Source organism: Podarcis melisellensis (genome assembly GCF_964234715.1).
Source record: "Podarcis melisellensis genome assembly, chromosome: 9".
NCBI classification, from domain to species: Eukaryota; Metazoa; Chordata; class Lepidosauria; order Squamata; family Lacertidae; genus Podarcis; species Podarcis melisellensis.
In genome coordinates, this window is record NC_138541.1 from 4,868,036 (window position 1) to 4,883,828 (window position 15,793).

Sequence of the window (15,793 nt, forward strand, 5' to 3'; positions counted from 1 at the left end):
ACAATAACTCCATCCACTTAAGGCAAGCCTACTATCCCATGATCACAGCTACAAAGCTGATCAAAGAACCCACTCCATAATTCTTCCTACAGGCAACTCATGGGGAAACATAGCTTCCCAATTAAGGATGACTCTATGCCCTGTCCTTACACTGGTCCTTAGGGCTTGGCAACTGCATCTTCCCCTCCAGCGCAATCACCCTTGAATAAATGCATGTATTGTGATGCAAGGAGGCCAGCATCTATTTTAACAGATCATGTGATGTAAGAGGAGGGAAGACTCATCCTGAATACAACCACATAAACACATATGTTTACTGTGCCATCACCCCAAATCAAGATTCCCCTAAGAGAGGGTGTCCCAGATAACACAAAAAGGTCCTTTCACTAGTGTCCTAGTTCTGCAATACAGACCCACTTGGAACAGCATAAATCCATTCTGAACCACAATACATGCAAAAGCATCCAGCCTTTAAATAACATCTGGAAGTCTGCTCTCTCCTCAGCTGGTCCATCCACTACATATTTTGGAAAGTTGCTTCTCTCTTCTTTATGCATTTGGAAACTTTGTAAGATATTATAACCGAATGTTGCACGATGGTTCCTCAGATCAAGGAGTGCAGGGGGTTTTTTTTTCTGTGTTTGGATACATTTGTACATCATTTTGAATAAGGAAGGTTCACTAAACCTTTCAAAGCTGCAGTGATTTATTTTCTCTCTTAGAATTCCCAAGCAACAATTGTCACTTACTGCTAGGCCATTATAAACCGAGGTGATCTAACATACCGTCACTATAAGCCAAAGTGAGTAGCACCCTAGTACTCTATAATATACTGCCTTGCTTCATGCCAACCACCTATGGAAAGGTTCAGTCACACAAGCCCCTTTCTCCAGGGACTACCAGTAAATGGACCTCACCTTAGCATCACACTCTCACAGTATGAGACATATTGAATTAAGATTTCATGCTGAACTCTTCTCTTTTTCTTAGGCTGGTAAACCACAGACATACCTTGTTTTTTAAAAAGGCAACCCTATTAATCATTGGGTTTGTCTGACAAAGTAAGTAATTCCTTTCAAATGCTTTAGGAAACATAATCTTCACTATCAGCATAGCCCAGGCATGTAATTCACATCCTGGCAACACAGCCATTGGACTGCAGCCACAGCTTCACATGCCTACTTTCAATGGTGCATCTTGACTTCAACTTCCTCTCCCCTCCCCTCTGCACATACCCACAAAATATGCTCTGGAGGGTCCCTCAACCCTCCAGAGATGATTTTGAGGGTGCAAGGAGGGCTGAAGGGAACAGGAGAGGAGGGGGGACGTTCCACTGTATGCACAGAAGTCTGCTTTGTGAGTTCCCATTGAGTTCTAATTCTTTACTTTGTCCTATTTGTACCAGAAATATTTTTTAATGCCTGACTAGATCCCCAGAGCTGGGACGCAGGTGGTGCTGTGGTCTAAACCACTGAGCCTAGGACTTGACGATCACAAGGTCGGCGGTTCGAATCCCCACAATGGGGTGAGCTCCCATTGCTCAGTCCCTGCTCCTGCCAACCTAACGGTTTGAAAGCACGTCAAGTGCAAGTAGATAAATAGGTACCACTCCAGCGGGAAGGTAAATGGAATTTCTGTGCACTGCTCTGGTTCGCCAGAAGCAGCTTTATCATGCTGGCCACATGACCCGGAAGCTGTCTGCAGACAAACACCAGCTCCCTCGGCCAGTAAAGCGAGATGAGCACCGCAACCCCAGAGGTATCCGCGACTGGACCTAACAGTCAGGGGTCCCTTTACCTTTACCTATATCCCCAGATGAACCATACCAACAGCACTTCATTCCAGTCCCTGCCCGAAACACAAAAACAACAGCACTTCTGAGAAGAGCACTCAGAATGCCTCTTTCCCACAATGATGCTATGACAAGAAACCCACAGCTGCCCACTCTGCTTCATTGCATCTAGGCCAGCCTTTCTCAACCTGTGGGTCCCCAGATGTTGTTGAACTACAACTCCCATCACCCCTAGCTACAAAGGCCAGAGCTCAGGAATGATGGGAGTTGTAGTCCAACAACATCTGGGGACCCACTAGTTGAGAACTGCTGCTAGGCAAAGGAAGCTAACTAAATGTCATACACATGCTGATTTATCTTCATTTAACCCAGACCAAAAAAGGCATCAATGCCTTTTTGGCTCATTTTACCAAATTTTCAAACCAACCTACTTTCCCACTCACCTGCTTCACAGGTTCTGAACCCATACACAATAATGAGAAACACTGGTTCATAGAATCTTGCCCAGCCACTGCCAAGTGAAATCTTTAACCCATCCTCTTACCTCACAACTCACACTCAGCTGTGCCCATCAGTGCAGAAAAACTCTAGAAAACTCCCTGCCAGATGAGATCAGGTAAAAGAACTCTCTCATCAATAAGAAACTTATTGTCTCACCTCTGGTAGGTCAGAATCCCCACCAGGCAAGAAAGCCTTCGGAAACTAGAAGATATGCGGTCCTCTCTTCTTTCGGGCCAAAAAGGTGCCATAACATTTTCTGGGCAGGTGGGCATTTCTAATGTATTAGTAATTTGGGGCTTAATTTTCAAGGCTGTTGTAAGCAGCAAAACATAGAGCACTTAGTTCTTCACCAATGATCACTGCACACACTTCTAGTCAACCAATTTACAGGCCGCTTATTTTTCTTATTCATTTAGCGCATTCATATATCACACCTGATCCTATTTAGGATTCTAGCAGTGAGCAATGGTGCCCCTAATAAAGCACTAAATTCCTAAAACCCAGCTCCCCAGGGTGGATAAAAATCAATGATTATATATATATATATATATATATATATATATATATATATATATATATTTTAAATCAGATTTTTTTTTATTTAAATCAGATTTTTAAAATGAAATCCTTTTGGAGGAAAGATCCTTCTAAAAATAGTTTTCTATTTAAGTTACATTATAGTCCAAAGGCTATTCATCAGGAAATAAGGATTTGTTTTAAGCTTTTCATGTGTGCTAAAACTCAGTCTTAAGTTTTTTGTTGTTTTTTAAAGAATTGTTTAACCACATCAGTTAACAAATGTGGATATATATGCTCAGTCGTTTTTTCTGGGAGGACGCAGGGGTACGCATACCCCTAAACATTTTCTGAATCTTTGTACTTTTGCCCATTTACTGTATTTCCCCCCCGATTTGAACTATTAAAATGGTAATTTTCTTGAGTGAAAATGAGAGTACCCCTAAACATTTTTTTAGAATAAAAGCACTGCATATGCTATAATGTTATTGTTTTAGTTAAATAAATTGTTTAAATTGTTATTAAGGAAATGATTGTTTTTCTCCTTCCAAAATAGTACAGCAGAAAAGTTGTCCAAATATAAACAGTTAACTTATTAAACCTCACAGTAAATCCATAATTATCTGTCTATGCATATCCAATAGTATAACCAAATCAAAAAAATTTGATATAACTGTAAAAACTACTCTGAAACTTTATTATTCCAAAAATGAAACCTTCATCTGGCTGTAAATATTAAGATTATACCAGCAAGAATGATGCTTTCTGTAAAAAAAAATGATTTAAATCAAGTCTTACTGACAAGTGATTTAAATTTTGATTTAAATTGTGATTTAAATAGATTTGATTTAAATCAAATCTATCCTGCAGCTCCCCACTATGTATCTGAATGTGAATGCACACAAATGCACATACAGTACTTCTATTAGCAAGAAACAAGAGCAAAGCTATGCAGCAACGCTAACAAAATTATTGTGGCACAGCTTCTGTAGTCTATGAAAGCTTATGTGCCATAATAAATATGTCCATCTTTAAGATGGCACATTTAGTCTGCAGCAGCACACAAAGTTAATTCTGTGGAACTTGTCTTTGCAAAATTGTTACCTTCTGCCCTCACCAGCAAGACCAAATGCCATGGTTTCACACAGCGACAACACAAATACACAGAGACCAACCACTGCTTGCCTCTTTTCCACACTTCCCTTTTAAAAATGTGTAGGAACTGGCAGAACTTTCAGTGGCAATACTGCACCCTCAGAAAGACTTCCCCCAGCTTAGTAACTCAGGCCCATTGATCTGGCTTCCATCCTTGTCTCCTTTGTACACTCCTCCACGTGATCTTACAAAGCCAACTGGGAGAGGAGAGCTCCTGCGAGACCACACATCCCTGCCTCTGTTCATCAAGCTGCTCAGGGAACCCAGGCAGGATTTCCTTTGTGACAGTGCAATCCTATGCACATTCAGTGGGACTTAGTGCCCAGTAAGTGGGTACAGGACTGCAATCTTAGTCTTACAGCAAAGCTTCACATTCAAGTATTTGTTGTTGCTATTATCACAATCCTCACTGGTCTATGTGGAAAAAGCTCAGCCCGAGTTTTCTCCAGATATCTCCCCTGTGACATTGCTTCCCACGCCACCATGAAAATCACCAAGCTATAACTGTCACCAACTTAAGGACTAGAGCAATATGTTGGCTAAACATTTCAGCCACTGGAAAGTCCACAAACCAAGTCTCACCACAGCAAAGGAATGCCTGCGTGCATGAAAGCACCTTTTCTCTCTCTGCCACTATCTCTCGTCTGAAATGTGACAGTAATAATACTGGCCTACTCAGGGTTGTTATAAGAAGTACTGAGATAACATACATGAGGCACTTTGAGCAGTCCAGATGGGTTATGTTATTAAAGTAATTCCTTAATATATACTTTAAATCAACTCTCTTCTCACAGTTTCCACACCTTTTAACCATTACTCTGGAATGCTTTCTATAAATGCTTAGTGTCATCTACGAGCAGAAAAACTCTGGTTCAGTTTTCCTGGTCAGAGATGACACTAAGCATTTATAGAAAGCATTCGAAGCACCTCCTTGACGTTGCCTTGCAATCTTTGTAATTACCCTGCCAGATGAGGTGAGTATTAGCCCCGTGTTATTTAAGAGAGGGAGGATGAGAGCTAAGGTCACCAGACAAGTTCATAGGAGGGGCGAGATCTGAACCAGGACATTTCCTGGTCTTCTGCACAAACAGCCAAGGCATCAGCACTTACTTTCATCATGTATTTTGAATGCAATTTTCACATGCACTCATTCCCAAATCATTTTAAAATCTCCTATTTTTTCTTTTATCTTTTATCTCTAGCAACCTACAGCAGGGGTGGCTTCTCTGGGCCTGAGGGCCACATTCACCCTTGGCCAACCTTCCGGGGGCCGAATGCCAGTGTTGGGTGTAACCACCCACTCTCCTGCAGTTATACCTGCAAAACATACACACCTACAAGCACAAAGCAGCACCACACCCCTCCCTCAACTGTTCTGAAGGAAGGGGGTTATCAGACTTATTCCTCACTCATAAAATGATCGGTCCAATGACTAAGGGGGAGGACATCTGGGCACAGGGCTGAGCACAGACAGTTCAAACCACCCAGTGCCATCATTATTTCTTAAATTTATTTTTGCACCCACTGCTGAAATCAGTGATGTCTAGGGGGGAGTCAAGAAAAAAAAATGTGGTTAGGGGACCACATCAGCCCCTGCCCAGGACAGGGGTTAGTCAGTCCTGGCCTAAATTTCTCACATTTAGACATCAGATAGCAGAACTTTCGACACTCTTCCCTTACCGCCCCCCCTATATTGCACAGCCCCTTGCCCCCTAGCAATCTGCAACACCCACCCTGGTCTCTGTCACCCACAAAAACTGTTCTTCTCTGTTTTTAGCAGTTCTTACTTTATATATCAGCTGCCTCAAGTCCCTGTCACGGGTAGTCAGGATATAAATAATTATACAACAACAACCCCCAACACATGCCTAATGCCTTTTTTGTCATTCTGCATTTCCCCAGATATGAGCTCACTAGCACTTACAACAGATTTCGCTGTTTAGCCAACAACAAATGTGCATATTACCTATATGCCCGAGGCTCATGATTTCAGCCAGTCGGATAAAAGTATTATTTGCTTCTATACTAGACCGAGTCACTGGGTGACTTGACCAAGCACGTAGAGAAGAGGCACGTTCACCCAGAAACAACTCCAACCTGCAGTTGCTCCCAGGTGTGTGCAGGACTGCGGGTGAAATCTTATGCAGAATTGAACAGGATTTGGGGAAGGTAATGTCAAGGCGGGTTGGCGCCAGCAGGCCATCATGAGAGGCGCAGCATTCGCACACACCTCCCTGCCCCTCCCTCCCTCCCTCCCTCACACCAACCCTGTGAGGCAGGTCGGGCCCAGGCTGCCCCCGGAGTCGCGCCCAGCGCCCCGGCCAAAGAGACCCCGACCCCCCCCCCGCTTCCCCCCGGGGCGCCCCCTCACCCACCGGAAGCGGCCCCCGCAGTGCTGGCACTGGTCGCCGACCCATCCCGGCGGGCACTCGCACTGTCCGGTGCTGGGCTGGCAGCGCCCTCCGTTGGCGCACGGCTTGTCGCACTCCTTCGCCTCGGCGGCCGCTCCGGCTCCGGCTCCCGCCGCCGGACCCAGCAGGAGGAGCAGGACGGCTGGGGCGAGGGCGAGGAGGCCGCCGCGCCGCCTGCGGCCCCGCCGCTCCATCGCCTGAGGGGAAAAGGGACGGCAGTGAGGAGAACGGAGCCCGGGGAGGGGGCGGGGGGCGGTGGAGAGAGGCTCCGCCGAGAAGCTTCGCGCGGGCGGACGGTGGCCGGCGAGGGCTGCGGCGGCGGCTGCTACTGCGGAGCGGCCTCCTCCTCCTCCTCCTCCCTGGAGCGACGGAAGCCCGCGAGGCTCAACCTTAGCGCGGCGGCGGCCGGCCTGGCGCTCGCTCTCCTCCTCACACAACCGTTCTGAGGGGGAGGGGGAGGAGGAGGAAGCGACGGAGCGTCGCCCCCTCCCGCCGGTGTCCGCTCCCGATGACGTCGGCGCCGAGCGGAGCCCCTGACGAGGGGGGATAAAGAGAGACCATAGAGTTCTTCTCTGTCGTAGAGAGGCGGGCGGATGGTATCCAGGCAACCGCCTAAGCGGGGAGAGGGGTGGGGCTTCGGGCTGAACGCAAGTGGGCGGTGCCGAATTTGATAGAGAGCAGGCTCGCCCAATCAGGTCGCCGGCAGCTACTTTTCGGACTACATCTCCCATCAGGCCCTTCAAAACGGGGAGGAGGCTGCTCTCCGTCAGGTTTGGCACCGCCCAGCTGTCAAGTCCGAGGCCCCGCCCTCTTGCCAGCTCCGCTGCCGTTCAAGTGGCCGTCGCGGGAGGCAGAAGTTCAACAGGTGAAGCCACCCTCGCCCACCTGCAGCAGGTCTGCAGGTGCAAGGAACCTGTGCTGTTACTTTAATTTCCAGAGGCACAGGTGTGCTAGTCTGTTGCAGGGGGAGGGGGGGGGGAGAAAGAATCTTGCAGCAGCTAAAAAGGCTCAACAAATGTTCTTATTCGGGCCCTTCTTCTGGGCTTTGCATCAGCATCGGATTGGCCTCTGCAAGAACAGAGTGCAGGATGAGAGAGGCTCCCTTGGGCCTGATGGGCTCTCTTTAAATAATAATAATAATAATATTTTAAATTGGGTTTTTTAGAACGAGTAAATACATAGCAGGGAAAGCTATCTGCTCAATAAAGTAAGTTAAATGTGACTGCATTGCACCATTATATTTCCCTCACTTAGCAAACAAGTAGGGGGGAGGGCTAAATTAAACTCCAACAACAGCAACAAGTTACAGATAGGTAGCCGTGTTGGTCTGCCATAGTCAAAACAAAAAAAAAACAAGTGTTTGGCTGGGCTGGAATATGTCCGTGAACTCTGATAATGCCTCTTGGAGTGGGGTGTGCAAGGGGGTGTTGGTGTACAAAGGTAATATTTACATTTGTCGCGCCATCCATTTTGCCTCTGGTACCACTCACCTCTGGCCTGTGCCCGCTCCATGGTTGCCCTGAAGCGAAAGCAGACTGAAAAAGGTTTCCCGCACAGGTTCTGTAGCAAACAAACATCAATGATACTAATACCCACATTTGGGGTGCGTGGTTGGCATGTTCATCATGCAGGATTTTAATCTTCCTGGTGTACGGTGTGGTTCTGGTCCACATTGGCCATCGCTGCTCTTTTATTTTTATTTTATTTTTAAGTCACTTCGCCTACCTGCCGCCTCCCATTCTGGAAGCGCTGTCATGATCTGGCCAACTCCATCTGTGTGCTGGCATCTTCCGTGTGCTATTTCAGCTCCCTGGGCCTGGATTTGCCAGCAATTCTCACAGATAATTGTTTTCTCTCAACACCACCTGCTCCCTTCCTACCCCCGGCGTAGGTGATGGCTGAGCGAAAGGATCAAGTATAACCTGACACGCTGTCGGGATAATTCCAACCAAAGCATTTCACCTATAGGGGTGCTTTCGGAATTATTCCAGTATAAAAGGACAAGATTCAACCAGGGCAACTTTGGCTTGCTTAACCCGTTGCCAAGGCATCTGTTCAAATTCCCAGCAGCCCAGATTAAGCCAAATAAAACCTGGCATGCTGGACGGAATTCTGTTTCGGATTGCATAGGCGATGGATACACCTGTGTCTGTCCTAGAACTGTTCTTACAGAACCCAAATAAATCACAGCTATACATAACGGAGGAGGAGGCAGATTAAAATTTGATTAGGCCTGGATATTGCAAAGAATTAGGCTGCGATCAGATGGGGTAGTGGGGTGTTCTTTCCAGATTTCAGATGCATTCAATCGGTACATCCCACCCCCAGCAAAGGACAGTTCTGATGTAATTTTTTTTGTGTTAATCCATTTTTTGGGGGGGGGGGCTGCATTGGAAATATGAAAGCACAGTAGCTGCATTCTGATATTAAACTGGGAGGCAGCAGTCCCTATTTTCCAGGGAGAGTCCCAGATTTACAGAAGCCTTCCCAGTTTCTGGTTTCATCCTAGAATGTCCTACTTTTCCTTAGGTAAAGGTAAAGGGACCCCTGACTATTAGGTCCAGTCGTGGCCGACTCTGGGGTTGGGGCGCTCATCTCGCTTTATTGGCCGAGGGAGCCGGCATACAGCTTCCAGGTCATGTGGCCAGCATGACTAAGCCGCTTCTGGCGAAACCAGAGCAGTTCACGAAAACGCCATTTACCTTCCTGCCGGAGTGGTACCTATTTATCTACTTGCACTTTGGCGTGCTTTTGAACAGCTAGGTTGGCAGGAGCAGGGACTGAGCAACGGGAGCTCACCCCGTCGTGAGAATTCAAACCACCAACCTTCTGATCGGCAAGTCCTAGGCTCTGTGGTTTAACCCACAGCGCCACCTGCGTCCCATTACTTTTCCTTAGGATGTCCCTATTTTCATTGGAGAAACGCTGGAGAGTTATGCAACCCCCAAACCAAGGAGATAACTATCCAACCTTTAGAAGACATCTGAAAGCAGACCTGTATAGATAAGTTTTTTAATCTTTAATGTTTCATTATGTTTTTATATGTGTTGGAAGCCACCCAAAGTGACTGGGGTGACCCAGTCAGATGGGTGGATGATAATAATAATAATAATAATAATAATAATAATAATAATAATAATAATAGGACACCCCTGTTTTCATCAGATAAATGTTGGAGGGCATGAGGTAGTTACCTCAATTCTTGATGCTGAAGGTAGCCTTTCAATTCTCTCTATCCAGAATCTTTTACAGATTAAGGTTTAGCTAGCAGACCAATCAAGCAAACCTTTACAGATTAAAATTGACCTAATTAATCCACCCAAAGAGAAGCAGCTCTTTTTCTCCAAGGAAATCTGGAAGGAGTCACTCTGCTTCTTCCCCTCTTAACTACGCCACACTTTTTAAAACAGCTCCATCTTCATTCTTGTGCCGCAACCAAGACATGGAAAGAACAAAGGCAAGTGGAGTGGGAGGGAGGAACTCTTCACTGAATTTTGAATTAAACCCAAGAGAATTATTATACAAAAGGGGGGGAAACTTGACTGTCCCCTGGCCCCTTTTACATTATAATGAGGCAGCATCTCTGCACAACAGAGACCCAAGGGCTTCGTTTGTATAGAAATAACCTGCTCTCCAGGGAAGCCAATTCTGTAGTATTGCCAAACAGCTGCAAGGAGCCTTGCATGGAAGAAGAAGAATAAAAAGGCAGATGAGATGCTTTAAGAATCTGCACACAGGTCTTTTGGAGGAGAGTGTATGGCACGTTGAAGCTGCTTTACTACTCTTCTGAAGTTCCACATGCCACACATTTCAGAGGGATCCTGCAGGATGGATTAAGGGCCCTGGCACTCAAGTAAATCAAGAGAAACAGAAGTTCCTGGGCGGCTCGTTCCAGCTGAAGGAACCAGCGAAAATAGTCCAACTGAGGAAGCAAAACAGGAAACCACCTTGAGATGGGTTCCAAGAAGGCATGTACTTGGTGTCATGGACTGTTTGGATGCAGATAAATGTTGGGGGGAACCAGCTAGGGAACCCCCAAGGGGAAGAAGGCTCAGAGCCCGGGGAGTGCTGGCTGGACGACGACAAGTGGTCAGAGGAAGAAGAAGAAGAGTTTGGATTTGATATCCCGCTTTATCACCTCCCTTAAGGAGTCTCAAAGCGGCTAACATTCTCCTTTCCCTTCCTCCCCCACAACAAACACTCTGTGAGGTGAGTGGGGCTGAGAGACTGCTGAGAAGTGTGACTGGCCCAAGGTCACCCAGCAGCTGCATGTGGAGGAGCGGGGAATCGAACCCGGTTCCCCAGATTATGAGTCCACCGCTCTTAACCACTACACCACGCAGAAGACTGGGAAGAGGGGGTATCGGAAGCTGACAAGGTAACAGGGCTTAGTGAGCTGGGAGAGTCTGTGACAGAGCAGTCCAGAATCAGAGGCAGAAGCTGAAGCAGGAGAAGGAGGATGCCAAGAGGGGTACGGCTGGTGAAGAGGAACTGGTGTCTCCCCCTCCTGTTGAGACAGGCTCCCCTCCCCTCTTGTCTCCCAGGACCAGAAGAGGTGGAGGAGAAGTTGGCTTCACACCTTTTTCTCCCAGGTGTCCTCCAAGGATGTTCGGCAAAATATCAAGTGAATAATTGCAACCCCCAAAGCCAAGAGTTTTTCCACACGGGGGGGGGGGGTTAATTTATTTTGCAGACTTCCAGGGAAGAAAGAACAGGAAATGGCCATATGTAAACCAGCCTGTGGCAATGTGCTCTTTGACTCCACAAAAACATTGTTGTGCAGAAGGGACTTTGACTTGGCTCTGGGCGAAATCCAAGCCACACCCTCTCCAAGAGTTTACACATGAAAACAGGGGTTTCTCCCCTCCCAGCCCGGTCATACCTCTGTTTTCCACACAGAGGAGCATGCATAACTCTGCTCGCCTCCTGGCGTTGCTGAAAACGTCTCTGTCCGGTGCGTTGCTGTGTAATGGCACGGATCTGAAAGTAAAGAGGCTGTTTGTTCGGTTAAAGATATACCAGAAGAAGAAGAAACATAATTATCCCATTGTATGCTGTTGAAAGTTCAAAGTTAAACTTACCCAGCTGCAGTGTGTGAAACACAAAATGCACACAACACAGCACATTAGCATTCATGAGTTCTCATTTATTAGTATATATATATATAGGTTCCATTTCTATCCTGCCTTTCCTCCAAAGAACTCCAGGCCACGTACCTACAGGACCACCTCTCCTGGTATGTCCCACGGAGGACCTTACAGTCTTCAAATAAAAACATCTTGGAGGTCCCGGGCCACTGGGAGGTTACATTGGTCTCAACCAGAGCCAGGGCTTTTTCAGCCATGGTCCTAATCTGGTGGAACGCTCTGTCACAAGAGACTAGGGCCCTGCGGGACTTGACATCTTTCTGCAGGGCCTGCAAGACAGAGCTGTTCCACCAGGCCTTTGGCCAGGGCACAGCCTGACTCCCTCCTTTGGCAATCTTCACAAAACTCTAGCCCAATGATTGCCATCGATTTGATTCTGAATTGATTTTAGAATGAATTGATTTTAGAATGCTGTGTTACTTTTATTGTTGTTAGCCGCTCTGAGCCCGGCTTCGGCTGGGGAGGGCGGGATATAAATAAAATTTTATTATTATTATTAAGAATATAAGAAGAGTCCAGCTTCCTGTTCTCACAGCAGCCAACCAGATGCCTGTAAGAAGCCTGAATAAAAGTTTCCAGAAACTGGTATTCAGATGCATTTTTATTGCCTTCAAATGTAATTTACAAGGAAGACAATCTAAGACTCACAGAATTTTGGTGTTGGGAGGGACCCGAGGATCATCTAGTCCAACCCCTTTCAACGCAGGGGCTCGAACCCACAACCCTGAAATTAAGAGTCCTGTACTCTACTGATTGAGCTATAAGAGTAATCAAGTGGATCTCTAGGAAGACAGTGCTTTGGCAAGGGCAGTATTTGTGGTTTATCTTTCCTCTTTTTCCCTGTTTTTGTTTTATATCTATCTGTGCTTTTCTCTCAAGAGCCCCACTTTCCCCTACTAATTTCATTCTAATTTTACACTCCAGGTAATCAGGGTCCTTCTCATTTATTTGGCCACCTCATGTTTTAAGGCACGGCAACAGCCTCCCAAAGTTCTGAAAAACTGCCGCCTGAGAAACAGTTTCTATTCAAATGCGATTTTGGTTTTAAACACAGTGTAAGGTAGTCTGTATGGGAATATATTGTATTGAATTATGGGGTATCAGAGTTTTAGGGGGCTAACCAGGCTGGGATAGCAGGCTTGTTGATTTTTGAATGTCTGATGTAGATTTTTTCAATTTTGTCGTTCTGTATGGGACAATGACAATAAAGATTATCATTAAGAAGACATCTGAAGGCAGCCCTGTTCAGGGAAGTTTTTAATATGTGACATTTTAGTGTATCTTTCATCTTTGTTGGAAGCCGCCCAGAGTGGCTGGGGAAACCCAGCCAGATGGGCCGGGTACAAATAATAAATAATTATTATTATTATTATTATTTTATTATTATTATATCGTATCATATCGTATTCTGAGAGTATCCTCCATCGCCACCTGCTCCAGATTCTCACTGGGGATGAATTGGGGTGAGGGAAGAAGGCAGCATTTTGGCCTACCTATTTTAGCTTCGCCAGATCAAAAGCTGTCTGAAGGGCAAAGCTGCCCGGCTTTGTTTGTTTTGTGGCCAGTTCTCAGCCTCCTGGGGGAAAGGCTGCAGTGTGTCTGCACACATTGCAAAACACAAACACCCAAATCCCCCCAGGGAATTAAAAAGCTGTTCATCCTTAAAGACTTGTCCAGGCTCGTTTCTCTGCCAGTGGCTTGCAGCCAGCAGGCTCTCAGATAGCTGTGCCCCTAAGCTAGCAACCTCAAGCGATGCATTTCTCGCCCTCGCTAAACCGTTTCTGATTTGATTTATAGAGACAGATGATAAGCAAAGGGTTGTCGCAGGGACTGGAGTTTGTGCCTCCCACTGCTTTATACAGCTTTTAACAAGGCTGCACAGGTTCAGCAGGAGAGTTGGGGCAAGATGCAGCCACCATTGTGGGCAGCTAGTTTATATTAGAACAGGTGGGCAATTGCAGTTGCCTCCTTTGTTGTTGTTTAGTCGTTTAGTCGTGTCCGACTCTTCGTGACCCCATGGACCAGAGCATGCCAGGCACTCCTGTCTTCCACTGCCTCCCGCAGTTTGGTCAAACTCATGTTCGTAGCTTCGAGAACACTGTCCCACCATCTCATCCTCTGTCGTCCCCTTCTCCTTGTGCCCTCCATCTTTCCCAACATCAAGGTCTTTTCCAGGGAGTCTTCTCTTCTCAGGAGGTGGCCAAAGTCTTGGAGCCTCAGCTTCAGGATCTGTCCTTCCAGTGAGCACTCAGGGCGGATTTCCATCAGAATGGATAGGTTTGATCTTCTTGCAGTCCGTGGGACTCTCAAGAGTCTGAGTCTCCTCCAGCACTACAATTCAAAAGCATCAATTCTTCGGCGATCAGCCTTCTTTATGGTCCAGCTCTCACTTCCATACATCACTAGTGGGGAAACCATGCCTCTTTTACATAGTCCCAGAACCCTTGGAAATGGTTGCACTGGTGCCACTGGTCCTGTTGACCTGAATTACCAGGACAGACCAGTCAAGACAGTGTGTGCCCCAACCTCCTTCCCCTTTACAACCCACCCACGCCCTCACCTGTCCCCCAAATCCTACCCCACCCTGTTCCCCCACAGTTTACCCCTCCCCTCCCAGCCCAAGACCTACCCCTTTTTAAAGGGGGAGGCACCTCCCCTCCACCCCTGTTAAACCTCACTGCAGGTGCATTTCACAGAGGGCGTAGGTGTTCCCTGCAGCAGTTTGCTAAATCCTTGCAGCGTCTTCCCCTCCCTCCATTAGGAGCCTCTGTGGTTGCAGAGGGTGACGACAGCTTACATTTCTATGTATATAGGAAGATAGAGACACATGCATTCTTCTTCCACAGATGTAATGCTGGGAATGACTTTTAGCCACAGTGGGAAACCTCTGGCCCACAGACCTCTTTAGCATCCCTATTTCGCTCACAAGGTCATTTTGGCCAAGGTACGCCCTGCACCTGATCGCTTCTGGCCTGAAATGGGCACTCGCGAATGTTGTGAATGGAGAATAAGCAGCGGCAGAGAGAACCTTTTTGAAAACTGAACGTTCGTTTCCGTTCTTGCAAGTTCTCAGGGACATTTGTAACGTCTAAGGCAGGAGCTGAACATGGCTCCCCTGGAAGAGTATTTCCTGAAGGGAGATGGCAAGCTTCTGATTCCATTACTCCTGCCTGCCAACACAAGACCTTCTCAGTCACCTTGCAGTGTAATCAAGCACAAAATCCAACAGGCAGGCTCACCGTACAATTTTTCTGTATCTGACACCTCCTGCAAATAGACAGAAGGATTAAACAGGATTAAGGAAGGAGAAGGAGTTTCTTGTATTTAGATAGATATCTTTGCTTGGAGGCTGATTAAAAGTTTTTGTTTTCCTCCCATGATTAATTCTGGAGATTGACCTTGGTTGAGATAATGCTGTAAATAACAGGAGTCTGCCCAAGCTTAGAGGAAGCTGGCTTTGGGTTTTGCATATTTGTCTGTCTTCCGCAGCATCTCTTCCATCTTGAGACCAAGAAGAGGGAGGGAATATGCAATTAAATGTTGGTGATATCTTGGGGCTCTGTTATGCCAGGAGAGGGTGGAGTCTCTCATTTATGGGAACCAGATGGGCAGTGACCAAGGGTGTCTCTGCACCACCCACTAAAACCAGTTATCCTGGGAATTGGAATTCTCTGAAAGGAAGGGAATAAAAATCCATCTGTCTCAGGAGACAATGGAAGAGTGTGCCTTTGAGGGTGAAGTCAAACTCTTGGAAGATTTTGGTGTCTGCTGTGGCCATAGAAACCAATATGGGAGAGATGTGTTTTGTTGCAACTGGGGCAACCGGTTGTGATGATGCAGATTCACCAGGGCTTTTCTTCTCTCTGCGCTTCTCCCAGTGGTCATTCCTCCTCTGGTCACTGTTGTGGATGCACAACCTGACTGTTTGTCCCCAGGCACAGTTCTAGATTCAGGTTCTAGATTTCCTCAGAAAGTCCTTTCATTACCTACAAACAGCCACCCAGTCTCAAACAACTCCTCACCCACAATAATACAGCAAGCAGACTTAACATGGACACTGGTACCAGAGACTGCAATAAACCCAGATGCCAACTTTGCTGCCACATACACCCAGACAACACCCTCACTGGACCTAACAACATCAAACATACCATCTCAGGACTATTTCATTGCTCATCTTCTAACATTGTGTTTGCTATCAAATGCCAACTGTGCCCTTCAGCTCTCTATATTGGACAAACATGCCAAACCCTATGCCAAAGGATAAATGG

General features: G+C 46.6%; 1 protein-coding gene across 1 annotated transcript in view; it reads right to left on the reverse strand.

The window, feature by feature from the left end:
- The window catches only part of ATRN (attractin), a 165,335-nt gene extending 158,384 nt beyond the window's left edge, over positions 1–6,951 (reverse strand). The window contains 3 exon segments of the mRNA XM_081924761.1: positions 6,340–6,758; positions 6,764–6,834; positions 6,837–6,951. Coding sequence (XP_081780887.1) covers positions 6,340–6,758; positions 6,764–6,834; positions 6,837–6,936 — 590 coding nt within the window. The 5' untranslated portion in view covers positions 6,937–6,951.
- Between the last annotated feature and the right edge of the window lie 8,842 nt (positions 6,952–15,793).